The sequence below is a fragment of the Manis pentadactyla genome, chromosome 9, assembly GCF_030020395.1.
Source record: "Manis pentadactyla isolate mManPen7 chromosome 9, mManPen7.hap1, whole genome shotgun sequence".
Classification (NCBI taxonomy): Eukaryota; Metazoa; Chordata; class Mammalia; order Pholidota; family Manidae; genus Manis; species Manis pentadactyla.
Window position 1 is genome coordinate 37201977 of NC_080027.1, and position 13838 is coordinate 37215814.

Consider the following 13838-nt stretch of genomic DNA (forward strand, 5'->3'; position numbering starts at 1 on the left):
TTTTCCTCTACACCAGGCTGCCTTTGTCAGTGAGCCTTTTACTCATTCCCTAGTGTGCCAGGCCTGTGCTGGGTGGGACTCAGGACACAGAAATTAGTCAGACCCATTTTTGTCCCTTGACTTGTTCATGGTCTGATGACGCTGATATGATGAAATATAGAAAGAATATAGAAGAATGTATAAAACACTACTAAATTTGAGAGAAAGGTAGAAATAGGGGGCTTATTTGAAGGTTTCAGAGAGGAAGTGTGTCAAGCTGGGTCTTAAACAATAAGAGTTTGCTTGGCAAACAAATTGGGGCATTTTAGGCAGAGAGAACAATGGGTAAAGGCAAGTGCATGGAAGCATTTTGAGCTGGAATGACAAGATTAGGGAAAAGTAGGGATGAAACTAGAAAGACAGGTGAGGGATGAGAACAAATATTTATTGGACATTTTGTGCCAGACATCATAGTAGGTGCTTTTATATATGCCTTTACATTCTCACGATACCTCTATAGAGTTGTCTTATTTGTATCTTATGTAAGAGGAAATTGAGAATCAGAAATTAAGGTAGCTTTGCCAACAGCCCAGAAGCAGCCTCCAGTTTTCCTCCCTGCTACCTCAGCAGTTGCTTTCTTGTTGCTAAACCAGAACAAGAGGCTGGAGGCTACAAAGTGTGAGTGTCTTTGACTCTCAGAAGGACATCCCTCAGCAAATTCAAGACCATAGCATTCCAGGCTCCTGCCAAAGAAAACTTCCTGGCACAACTTAATTAAAGATCAAATTCTCATAACCAGGTGTCAAGGGCATGCAGTACTCCCCAGTCCTGGGTGGAGTGTTGGCCATGCCAGTCTCGGTTGCTCTGAGTTGTGAAAACTGACAAATGTGATAAATATGGAACAGATTTTATTCTTCCTTTCCCTTCTTCATCTTAAATAATGGCCTGAATGAGTATTAGATGTTATTTAATCCACTCCTTTTTCCCCTCGAGTGAACAATGAGGTATGGTGTAGAGGAAAGGGGGTGGTCCTACAATTACACAGACTTACTTTCAGATCCCTGCCTCCACTTGCTGCCCACTAGCTCTGTGAACCTGGGTAACTGGCAGCATCTCTGAGATTTTGCTTCTGACCTATTCACGGTTTTACCCCCAGCACCTTGCACAGCCTGGCAAACAGCAGGTGATAAGTAAATATTTGCATGAATGAATAAGAAAAATGATACCAACCAAATAGATTTCCAAGTCTTCTGTAAACTCCAAAGTGTTATCTAATGTTAGGGCCAATTAAAATATTGGCCCTAAATAATGGCTAAAGATAGATAGTCTAGGAGGCTCTCTGGGGAAACTGTTTTTTAGAATTTTAGCAACTCTGTTAGGCAGTTTAGAGGATTGTCCTACACTTCAAGTCCCATTGTGTGAGCTCAGTGCAGACGGAGAGCAGCTGGTCCCCTCCTCCAGGCAACACCTCTTTTCTCATTGTCATCTTTCCACAGCCTTTTTAAATCAACAGTGTCATCTTTTATTTTTAACATGCGACATTCACTGCACAGATCTAGAACTGCTTAGAATGGACCATTTTTCTGACTAGTGTTGTATGTAATACAGAATAAAAAAGGCCCCCTGTGATTGTGTGTCCTACTTTTTCATTTCCATGCTGCATTCTACCACATTGTAGTTTCACACTTCCATTATTCCTATAGTCTGGGATGCATTTGCCATCATCGTTCTCCATCAAAATATTCATTTATTTATTGTCTGTTTTATTTGGTTCAGGGCTTATAGGCTTATACCAATGCCTGGGCCTGTACCAGACCAGTTATATTAGAGCTCAACTACTAGTATTTCTTATTATTAGGAAAATTTTCAAACACAGAACCGAATTGAAAGAATTTTATAGTGAATACTTGTATAACCACCACAGAGTTTCTTCTTCCCTAAGCATTTTCATATACTTGCTTTATCACATCCATTATATATTATGTATTGACATGTATATAATATCACATTCCTATGTTCATCCATTAATCTCTGATTTTTAAAAAAATGCATTTCAAAGTAAATTGCATATATCAGTATACTTCCCCCTAAGTACTTCAGCTGGTGTTTTAAAAAGCTTACAGGTGATTCTAATAGTCCAGTAAGTCTGACCTATTTATTCTTTAAGCCCCTACTTTTAATACCGCCTCTTCTATGAACGTTTCCTGATCACCTCAGTTCTGTGTCTTTTCCTTTCTGTGTCTTCTGACATTTCACTGCTTGTGCTATTATATCGCAGTCTTCATAACTGGCCTGCCATTGTGGTTTTCTAGGGCTTGTCTTATTAGACTGAGAACTTCTGGAGTTGGGATCATATTTTACTCATTTATTTATCTCTGTGTCCCTTGTTTCTAGCATAGCACCTTATATGTACTCTAAAAATGTATTTATTTGAATTCTACTTGAATGAAGAACCTGCAACTACTGCAGAAGGTTTACATAACTTTCACATAGCTGACTTGAGGACTGAGAATTTATTTATCTTCCCAGGTGCTTAGCTCATGGCAGACATTTGGTAAATATCAATCAAGCCCAGCCCAAACATGCTTATACAAATAGATTTGACTGATCTAAACATAAATCAGAAGTGGCAGAATTCAGGTCAAAAAAGGCACAAAGGGGCTAGAATTACCTCAAGTGTAGTTGGAAAATCCTTTGGCAGAGGGTCTGAAGACATGGTTCCAAAACCCACTTTTAAAATTCTGTGATCTTGGGTGATTTCCTCCTGCTTTTTGGACTTAAGTATTCCTACCTGTTATATGAGGGCATCAGATTAGATGACCACTTAAGGTTGCTTCCAGCTTTAATGTTATGTGTGTCTTAAAATCTTTGATTATCTTGGTGCTCTTTTGTGCTGCTGGCTGTGGAGTCCAGATGTGACCAAACGGGAAGAAGTCCTCTGGTGACTGTACACCTTCCCTCAAGCCCTGGCCAGCTTCATTAATATGTAAAGTACCTTACACACAGTGGCTACTTGAAACCTTTTTTCTGTCCCTCTTTTGACTCTAGCACTGTATCTTTATGCTTTTTACAGCAAAAGAGACAAAAATCACTTCTCCTCCTTGGTTGCCTCTGGACCAGTATCTGTCTAGAGACTGCATAGTGGGAAACAATAAATCACAGCTGATAAGATGAAAGGACTTCTGTTAGGAACATAGCTAATAAATAACAGAGCCGGGATGCTAACTCAGGTCTCCCAGTTTTCACTCCAGTCACCTTCACCATACCTGTGGCCTTGTGGAAATCTTACAGTGATCTGCATTTATTGTAGAACCATTCAGTTGCTTCATAATAGGTATTTCAGTGTATTCATTGCTTATAACTCACTAGGCCTTCTGAGCCTCTGGGGTATTGATAAAACATGGTCAGTGTATCTTTCTCTCTGTTTTATTAGTTTGTTGTTGAGGATGGATGGAAGGGCCATCTGAACTATCATTCTAAATGTTGGCCTCAGACCTAGCTTCATACTGCAGCATGTCAGAAGGCATTGGCTTGTCATCCTCCCAAATCTTGGGCTTGCTGAGACTGTTACAAGATGTGAGACATGTTTGGTCTCCTTCTAGAGTTGAGTGTGTTTCTTCTTTTCCCTCTCAAGATTGACGTTTTGGGCTTGATTTCTTGTAAATGGTTTAAAATAGCATAGGATTTAAAATATGCTAAATTTTTGTGCTAAGTATAGTTGGACAAAATGAACAGTGAGGGGAATCTATGAAATGTGAAGAGAGTAAAGACTTGTGGAGAACCCACAGGAAAGGACAGGTTGAAGGTTGCAGGGAAACTGGAAAGTAGTATAAAAACATTAAGTCCAAGTAAGTTCAGAGGGAAGGATTAACAAGGCACCAGATTGTGTTCTGTGAGTATAGTTGAAAGTATTTAGTGTTGAGAAAATAGATTTGGGGGGTCTTGAAAGATGATTTCAAGTACCTGAAGTTCTGTCAGGGAAGAGGCAAAAGACTTTTCTGGAGTCCTGAGATAGGATTTAGGACCAACAGATGGAAATAGCTTTTGTTTATTTGTTCATTTACTCACTTGTTCTTTAAATTATTCATTTGTTATTGATTACCTATGTTTGTGCCAGGACTGGTGTTGGGGATAGAGGAATAAATAAGACTAATCTTTGTTCTTGAGGAGTTCATAATCTAAGTCTGGCAGGAGAGGGGAGAGTAGGGAGAGGCAAATGTGTAAACAAATAATTGCAGTGCAGTTTGAGACAGACAGAACTTAATAGAAATGGGAATTCTCTAAATGAGATGACCAAAGATAGACTAGGCTGACTTTTGAGCCTATAGATTTCCTATTGCTGGAGGTTTCCGAGCATAGGCTGGATGATCTCGGCTGGAATGTGCCACAGAGGATTCAAACATTGTATTCCAAAAACAGATTTTAGGTTTTCATAACTTGGAATCTTTTTGAAAATGGAGATCTACCACCGAGAATTCTCCAAGTGAAAGAACTGAGAAGTGAAGAAAAGTCTGTATCAGAAAGGTTGATGAGGGCTTTCTTGGCACAATCCTGAGCTGTGGTACTGAAAGGGAGTTACATTCGATGAAACTGTTGGCTCAAGGAAGAGCCTGCTTAGAGTATCAGGTGGCCGCAGGGAGTGTAATTTTGGAACTGGCAGTCCGGAGTGAGTGGGAATGTCCACTTGAGAACTGACCCAGTAGAAATTCTCTCTGGGGTTGCTGAGCAAGTTGAGTTAGGGCTGGGAGGGAAAGCAAAGGCAGATCTACAAAGTGAAACTGGAAGAGATGGATAAAAAACACACCACTGAGAAAGTTCATCTAGATTAACCAGGTTGCCTTTGCTTATTTGATTTCTTTTGTTCAAAAAGAGAAGGATCAGTTGGTTTGCCAGAGGTAGGTCAGGATGAATTATACCAGCAGGTGAAGTTTGAATTTGGACTTGAAAATGAGTAAGATTTTTATCAGTCAGAGGAGGGAGAAATCATTGACAAGAAGCTTTGGTGATCAGAAGAAGCATAAGAGACTACTTGGCAAAATTAGTAGGACAGATTTCTGAGGTGTAATTTCAGTGTAAGCCTTGTCCGGGTGTGGTGGCTCAAGTTTGTAAGGCAGGTTGAAGTCAGATAGTAAAGGACCCTAGAATTTCATCTGTACTAAACTTAAAAGGAAAGGTATACAGCCCTGTGTAAACTTCTGTTTAATTAAAGTATTAATTGAGTCCACTATGAGTCAGACACTATGTTAAACACTTTTGGATTGCCAAGGTGATAAAATCTGACCCAGCCTTTGGGGAACATTCTGGCTCCTGGCAAAAACAATTATAACATAGTAAGAATAAATGTGATAACTTGGAAATATATCCACTGCTTTGGGGGTCTGAAGGAGGAGGGACATCTAACTTCTTGGAGGTGAGAACATTTCCAAAGGGCTTCATGGAAGAAATAACAGTCAAAGGATGAGTTAATTCACAGTTTAGAGTTAGGGAAATTTGCATTCTAAGCAGAGGGAACAGCATTTCAAAGGAATGGAAGTATGAAAGCTATGGTAATTGGAAGAAGTTGGGTGTGGCTAAAATGTAAGGGGAATTGGAGTGGTAAGAAAATAAGGCTGATGGGTGGGCTAGGTTAAATAATAGGAGGGCCTTCAAAAGCGAGTTGAGGAACTTTAGCTTTTATTCTGGGATGTCAATGAAGGGTTTTAAGTAGAGGAGTGGTGTGTTTTAAGATCACTGATGGTCTGTGGAGAAAGAATTGAGGAAAAAAGTGGGTGCAGGGAACCATTTACTTCTACATATTAGAAAATGTTAAGACCTCTAGAGATTTTGGTCATGGCATTTAAGTAATTGGCATCTTAAGCAGTGGTATTCACATCTCGCTGGCATTAGGATAATTAATTTTTAAAATTATAGAATTTTGGCCTTAACCCAGCTATACTAAATCAAAATTTGTGGAGGTCAAACCAGAGCATCTGTATTTCTAAAAAAACCTCTTATTTTATGCTAGTCTTGTTTTTTAAATCAGAAACTTTAGTCTCTAAATCACAGTTATGGTTGACTCCAAGGAGCATGTTGCATTCTAAGTAAATAATCATGGTTAAAGATATAATTTCCACTGTAGCATGGGAAAATAATGAGAACTTTTATTCACTCTGGGTACATATATGTTCATCCATTGTTGAGAACTTATTTAACATAATAACATCTATCTTCATTAAAACCATTGGTACCAGTGATAGGGATTTTTCTCCTTTCTTTAAATTTTATTCCTTCTATTTCCTAGAAGTGTTGGAGGTTGCCAGTAAATTCAACATCACCTAGTACAGGGTGATTATAGCATTGGCCATCATGTATTTAGGATAAGGTTAAATTTCTTAGCGGAAGGAGGTACTGGAGAGACAATATAGGCCTGGGTCAGCAAACATTTCCTGTAGAGGACCAGGCAGCAAATATTGTTGGTTTGTGGACATACATTCTCCGTTGCAACTACTACCATTGGAATGTGAAAGAAGCCATAGACTATTTGTAAGTGAACTGATGTGACTGTGTTCCAATAAGACTACAGCTGACCCTTGAACAGCATGAGGTTGGGGTGCCGACCCCTGTGCAGTTACAAGCCCACATGTAACATCTGACTCCCCCAAAACTTAAACTACTAACACCCTACTGTTGACCAGAAGCCTCAGTAATAACATAAATGGTTGATTAATACATATTTTGTGTCATATGTATTATATCCTGTATTCTTACAATAGGTAAGATACAGAAAATATTTTTTCAAATATTGCAGGTTTCCCCCAAATTTTCTAATATATTTTTAAAATCTGCGTATAAGTGGACCCACACAGTTCAAACCTGTGTTGTTCAAGGGTCAACTGTATTTACAAAACCAGCAGCTTTATTGACCCTTCAGATAGTGATAAAGTCCCTTCCAGAGAGAAAACACAATTTTCCTAGAGGTTGGCAGAGAACTCACTACATGGGATGCTGTTAACCGTTTTATTTAATCTTCCTAACAGTGAATACATGGAGCCCAAAGTTGGTCAGGGATTTCTCTAAAGCTAGTAAGTGGCACTGGGATTCATACTTAACTGAGCTGAGCCAAATTTCTGCCTTTTAAACTCCATCATGGTGGTTTTCTGTAGACAGAGTAGTCAGGACATCTTTGAGTACTGTTGACTGAAGAAGACAGCGGTCGTCATGGTGCACAGTGGAAGGGCTTGAGCTAGGCCCTGGAGGCAGGGCTGTATAACTTGGAGTCTTTTAAATTTTTCAACACGTTATTTCCTTTTGTTCAAAAACAATAAAAGAGTTAATGTTCTTCTTTCTGATTCCAGTAGCTGCTGGTGGTGGTGACGATGTCAAATAACGGCCTAGACATTCAAGACAAACCCCCTGCCCCTCCGATGAGAAACACCAGCACTATGATTGGAGCTGGCAGCAAAGACGCAGGAACCCTTAACCACGGTTCCAAACCTCTGCCTCCAAACCCAGAGGAGAAGAAAAAGAAGGACCGCTTTTACCGATCCATCTTACCTGGAGATAAAAGTACGGTATTTAATTTCTTTCTCATCATTTGTATACTTAAAAACAAAACAAAACAAAACAAAAACAACCTTTTTTTTGTAACCTGGGTAAAAGATCTGTCCCTTCCTTGACTTAATTTTCCTTTAATAGCGTTTATTTCCCCTATTAAATATTTCTTTTGTCTTTCTTTCCAAAGGTGGCTGAAGTCAAATGGAAAGTAGACCCATTTTTATACTCTATTACCTATATTTGAGCAAAATTCTAAGAAAATTATTATTCTCTTCCCAGATTTTGGACTATCTGAAGCCATATACTTACTTACTTTTAAAGTACTTAAACCATTTGTGAACTCACAAAATATAAGAAATATTGAAAAGTCTTCATTTGGAACTGTTTTTTCCAAACTACTTGCACTTGGAATATCTTCTTTCCAGATTCTTGATTGTCTCTGCTTTATTTATATGTCCTGATCTCACACCCAAATATTCTAAAATTGATTGTGGGGATAGTCACCTGTGAAGATTCTAGGAGAGAATAACACTACCTAGATCACAGCCCCTCTACCTAGGAAGCTGGCAGCTGCTATATAAATGAATTAGCTTTGAGAGTATACTAAAAGCCACTGGATTGGACATAATGGGTGGATTGTATGGTATGTGAATTATGTCTCAGTAAAACTCTTTTTTAAAAAAAAGAGAAGATTCTGGCCTAAAACAGCAGATGGAAACAAGCTTAACCATCAGACATCACTGGGAACTGTGAAGAGATGATCTTATGTATTAAATGGTGAGGTAGAGGTCTGGATATCTGGGTTATAGTCTTGGTTTTCACATAAATTGGCTGCCTGCTTTGTGTCAGTTACTTCTCATAGACTTCAGTGCTTTCATCTGAAAAATCAGTCAAACTAGTAGGCATATACAGTCTCTCACAGTTTTGATATCCTATAATTATATGAATGAGATATTACAAAGGTGAAGTTGGATCAGGTTGTTTATGTAGGTGAGAAGAAACCAGGCCACTGCAAAGTACTTTGATCACTGATAAAGCTGTAAACCCAGAAGTTCTTCTGGAAATCCTCGCTTTAGTAACCCTAGGCCAAATTTGGTCTGAAAATAGATCTTATAGCTCAAGATCAAAGCCACATCTCTGTAAATTCAAAGCATAGAGGTAGGAAACACAGAGTTATAAGAAGTTCTGTGAAATGATCTAGTAACCTCCCTTTCATCTCTTGATTATAGATTTTCTATACATGCCCTGAGCACATAGGTTTCACCCCTTTGCTTTAAGAGCCTGGATGGCTGTAGTTAATAGTACATCAAATGAAATGCATGAGGTTTTTTTGGAGCCTTTGTTCTGCCTCATTTTGTGTTCATTGATGTTATCAGGCACCCAGTAAGCGTTTGTTGACCTGCTTCTTTGTGCTTAACTTAGTCCTAGCAGGATACACAGCAGTGTTGGCAGTCTTTTGAGTGCTATGCCCTTCATAAATATTGGAGAATTTATATCAGCTGCATTGAGAAATGGTCTAGAACTGAACTTAGATAACCTAGATTTGGTCCTACCTCTGATATTTGTTAACTGTGATTTCTTTTCCTCTTACGTATTTATTTTAACCCCAGTGTCCTCATTTGTAAGGTGAGTATAATCATAATTCCCATCCTCCCCATATCACTGGGAGTTTTTTGCCATTTGACATAGTGAATGTAAAAGCATTTTCTAAACACTATATAAGTATGAGGGTTTTATTTGTTTGTTTGTTTTAATGGAATCCTCATTTCTTGTTTTATCTGATACCCACAACAACTGATTTTTCAGCTGGGGAGTCTAAAGCCTAGAGAAAAGTACAGTGCTCACTGTCTCCCAGCTGAAAGTGCAAGGATGAATGTGGAGCTAAGTTTTCTAAAGTATCTGTTACCTCATAAGATACTATCTCTGTGAATTGTTCTCAACCCAGATTACACATCTGACTCACTCACAGTGCTTTTAAAAAATATGGATGCCTGGGTCCCACCTAGACTTTTGGAGCCAGAATTTCCAGAGGGCTTGTTTTGGGTCTCTAAGGAGATTTGGAAAATGAGAAATAAGAGTTCTCTGTGGGCCGTGGTAGTGGTTGAGATTTGAGCTGGCAATGGTTAGAATATTTGTGGGCATTACCTAATACTTTGCCTCCTTCATTGCCTACTTTGCATGGCTTCACTGTGTGCTTGGGGGAATGCATAAATGATTGGAAGAAGCTATAGCTGAAGGCCCATAATAGGGTGAAGCTAAGTTGCAGAATTCCATGTGGGAAAGCCTGGTTCCTGTGGTTAGGATCTGGAGCCTTTGGTTTATCCTAAGAAGTCCAGTAGCATTTAGTTTGGAATCTTTCTGGCTGCATTTTCAGCAGCCAAAGTGGAATTCTCTGAGCCTGGGAAGAGTTTAACAAAGTTAATTTTAAAACTGGACTACGTCAGTGTTTCTCTCTCCAAGTTTGGAGCCTTTTACTGCCTTGAGCTCAAATTAGTCCAGCTGAACCAATGAGAGGTGCTTCTTAAAAATGAATCGTTTAAAAACATAAATAAGGCCAATGATTTGTGCTGAAACTTGGATGGCTATACTGTAACATGGGCTTTTGCAGTGTCAGCCTTATTTCCCATGCTACCAGAAAGCCAAATGGACTAGGCTAAATTTAGGGTTAAAGTTAGGATACATGAGGGTTCCAGCTTCTTTTTCTACTTTATTTCCTCAAGCTTGTGATACCTAGTTACATAAAATCAGGATGATTCTTTCTTCTTTTTCCTCTGTCTCAGTTTCTTCTCTGTCTTAATGAGTGGTTTGGGAAATCTTGCTCTGACACTTTCTTGTGTTAGTGATAACACATGTTTGTAAAGCTCTTTAGCTTACATTTTAGCTAAGGTAAGGTACAGCTAAGGTAAAGAAAGTGCCTATGTTTTCTTTACCTTAGTTGATCCTCAGAATAATAATAAAAATAGTAATAACACAATAGTAATAACCATAAAATGACAGTAACCCAGCTGCTATTTATTAAATGCTTGCTAGTTACCACACATTTTATTAAGAGCTTTAACAGTAGTGAAATATACCAGTCCTTTCAGGTAGATAAATATTTCACATTGTAGACAGTAAATAGAGGCTCATAGTGATTAAATAATTTGCCCAAGCTCTTCTAGGTAGGGAGTCACTGAGCTGGGATTGAAGCTCTGTCTGTTTCTAAGGACCTTTCCATTGTGCAACACTGATGCTCTTGGACTCAGAGTCAGTGACTCGCCCAGGGTCACATGCTCGTAATTGTAATGCACAGAGTGAATATGAACTATTGTATCTTTACCTCCGGACTGTGTTCTTTCATTCTTCTAAGTTCTCAGATACCATATAGTGTTTGGAGGCTCCTATCCTAGAGATGTTCAGGCTAATGCCTTTAGTAGAACTGATTTGGTTAGTTCTTTTAAGTTATTTTTTAACAAATTTGCATTTAATGGCATCCATTCTGTTACTGGCATATTCACTTAGCTTCAGTGTGGGAAAGGCACAATGTATACAGAAGAAGCTATGTTTGAGTTTCAGGCCTTTGAAGTTATTTATCACTGCTGCCCCTCTCTGACTTTGTGACGTTTGGTAAGTTGCTCTACCTTTCTTAGCCTCAGTTATCTTACCTGTAATATGGGCGCATACTAATATTTATCTCATGGAATTGCTGAAAGGATTTAAAGATGAAAGATGAGAAAAATTATTCAAATTGCAGCCTTATTAAGTCTTGGTAGTAATTTTGGTAGCTGTTACTGCTTTTAGTCATGGTTTTCTTTTGGATTCTGTGATAAACACTTAGAAGAGTTGTTAGGAGATTTACAAAATAACAACTCTTAATGGGGTCCCTCCAAGGTAGAATTAAAGAATGGTCCTGGGGTAAAATACCATTCTCTTCCTACAGAGATGCTGTATTTCCTGTTGGTTTAGACAGGGCTAATGGGAAGACCAGATTAAATAGTTTTGTGCGCTGAGACTGAGCAGACCTAAGAACACGTTGCCCAAGAAGTTCTCACGGGTTCTCTGTAATGTCAGAAGCAGGAATCTAAGCCTGGACCTCTGGAACAAATAATATATTTGAAACTGAGGCCAAAAATATACATCTTAAAACTACAAATCTCAAATACTCTTCATTTCTTTCTTACTCTAACCTTCTCCCTTTCCTCTTTCTTCCCCTCTTTCTTCTCTTTTTTCCTAGTTCACTTACTTAGTTGTTGTCAACAGGGTTGGAAGCATCAATGTACATATGATATACTGGGAGCTGGCCTTAGCAACCAACTACGTATTCAAGGTTTTCTAAGAAAGTAGCACTTAAAAATATTCTGCTTTGGATTTTGTTCCTATTGCAATGTTCCCATTTACTTCTTGTGTGACTTTGGACAACTCCCTGAATTTCTCTAGGCTTCAATTTCGTTCTCATCCATAAAATGAGTAAATTGGACTAAATGCTCTGTAAGGTGATATATAGCTCATGGATCATGATTCTTATAAATTCCTCCATTGCACTTAAAAATCTTTATATAGAAAAATGCACACTTCAGAAGTGTACAGCTCATGATAACATTGACCACAGTTGTGTGGACACTGCTGTGACTGAAAAACAGGATGTATAACTAGCACCCTAGAAGCTCCCTACATTTTCCCTTCCAGGCACTAATATTTCTCTTTTTGAAAGATTAAACATCATAAATGAGTTTGCCTGTTTTTCAATTTACTATACATAGAATTGTACAGTGTATATTCTTTTCTTTGCCTTCATTTGCTTAAATTAACATTGTTTATAAGATTTATCTGTGTTTTTACTAGTTATAATTCATTTTCGTAGCTGTGTAATATTCTTTTACAGGAGTATTTTCCATTATATTATTGATGAACATAAGGTTGGTTTCAGTAATAGACTGCTACAAGTAATGTTTTCTGACCATTCTTGTACATTTCTTTATGCATGTGTTCACACATGTCTGCTGGGTACATATACATGGTGAAACTGCTGAATCATGCAGATATTTATGTTAAACTTTGGTTGATAATACCAGAAGTTCAAAGTTCAAACACATAGTTATTCAACTTATATTTCCACTAACATTGCATAAGAATTGTACCTTTTGTCACCACTTAGCACTGTCTTTAATGAGGTTGAGCAATTTCTCATGCCAGTTGGTCATTTGGCTATACTTTCTTGTGAAATGTCTGTTCAAGTCTTTTGCCCATTCAAAATTTTTTTCTTACTTATTTTCAAGAGTTCTTATCTAGATACAAGTCTTTTGTCAGTTAAAATGTTGAAAATATCTTCTTTTATGCTCTTAATATCTTTGATAGACACATGACATCGTGTCTTTGATAGAATTTTAATATAGTGAAATTTCAATTTAATTTTAAAATTTAAATTTATAGTCAAATTAATTTTTCCTTTCTAATTTTTTATGTTCTGTTTTTGAAATCTTTAAAGTAAAGGTTTTTCTCCTTTTTAAATTTTTTATGTTCATACATGATCATATTATCCATAAATTGTGATAGTTTTGTTTCTTCCTTTCTAATCCTTCTCCTTTTACTTCTTTTTCTTTTCTAATTGCATAGGCTAATACCGTCAGTATTTTGATGAATAGAAGTGGTGGCAGGGAACACCCTTATCTTATTTCTCATTTCAGAGGAAAAAATATTTCACCATTAAGTATGATGTTTGCTCTAGTATTTTGGTAATTAGCTTTTATTAAGCAAATTCCCTTGTAATCCTAGTTCACTAAGAGGTTTTAATCACAGTTTTATTCAGATTCTAGCCAGTGCTCCTTCTGCATTAATTGAATCGATTATATACATTTTCTCCTTTACTTTGTTAATATGGTAAATTACATTTACTTTTTAAATAATTTAGATATAATTCACATTATCATACAGTTCACCATCTCAAAGTGTACAATTCACTTGTTTTTGTATATTCACAAGATTGTACAACCATTACAACTGTCTAATTCCAATACATTTTCATCACCCTAAAAAGAAACCCCGTACCTGTTAGTAGTCACTCCCCATTTCTCCCTTCCCCCAATCCCTGGCAACCACTAATCTATTTTCTTTCTATGGATTTGACTTTTCTGAATGTTTTATATAAATGGAATCATACAGTATGTGGCCTTTTATGACCAGCTTCTTTCACTTAGCATAGAGTTCTTAAAGTTCATCTATGGATCAGGATTTCATTTCTTCTTATAACTGAATAATACTCTTTTTTCTTTTTTCTTTTTTTCATTTTTTATTTTGGTATCATTAATCTACAGTTACATGAGGAACATTGTTTACTAGACTCCCCCCAT

At 37.5% G+C, this 13838-nt stretch overlaps 1 protein-coding gene across 5 annotated transcripts in view; it reads left to right on the forward strand.

The window, feature by feature from the left end:
- The window catches only part of PAK1 (p21 (RAC1) activated kinase 1), a 130610-nt gene that overhangs the window by 63009 nt on the left and 53763 nt on the right, over positions 1 to 13838 (forward strand). For 4 of the 5 annotated variants that reach the window (XM_036895470.2, XM_036895472.2, XM_036895468.2 and 1 more), the window contains exon 2: positions 7314 to 7524. In XM_036895470.2, the coding sequence (XP_036751365.2) occupies positions 7335 to 7524 (190 nt within the window). In that variant the 5' untranslated portion in view covers positions 7314 to 7334. The remainder of the gene's footprint in view (positions 1 to 7313; positions 7525 to 13838) is intronic. The other variant, XM_036895469.2, reaches the window with a different exon arrangement.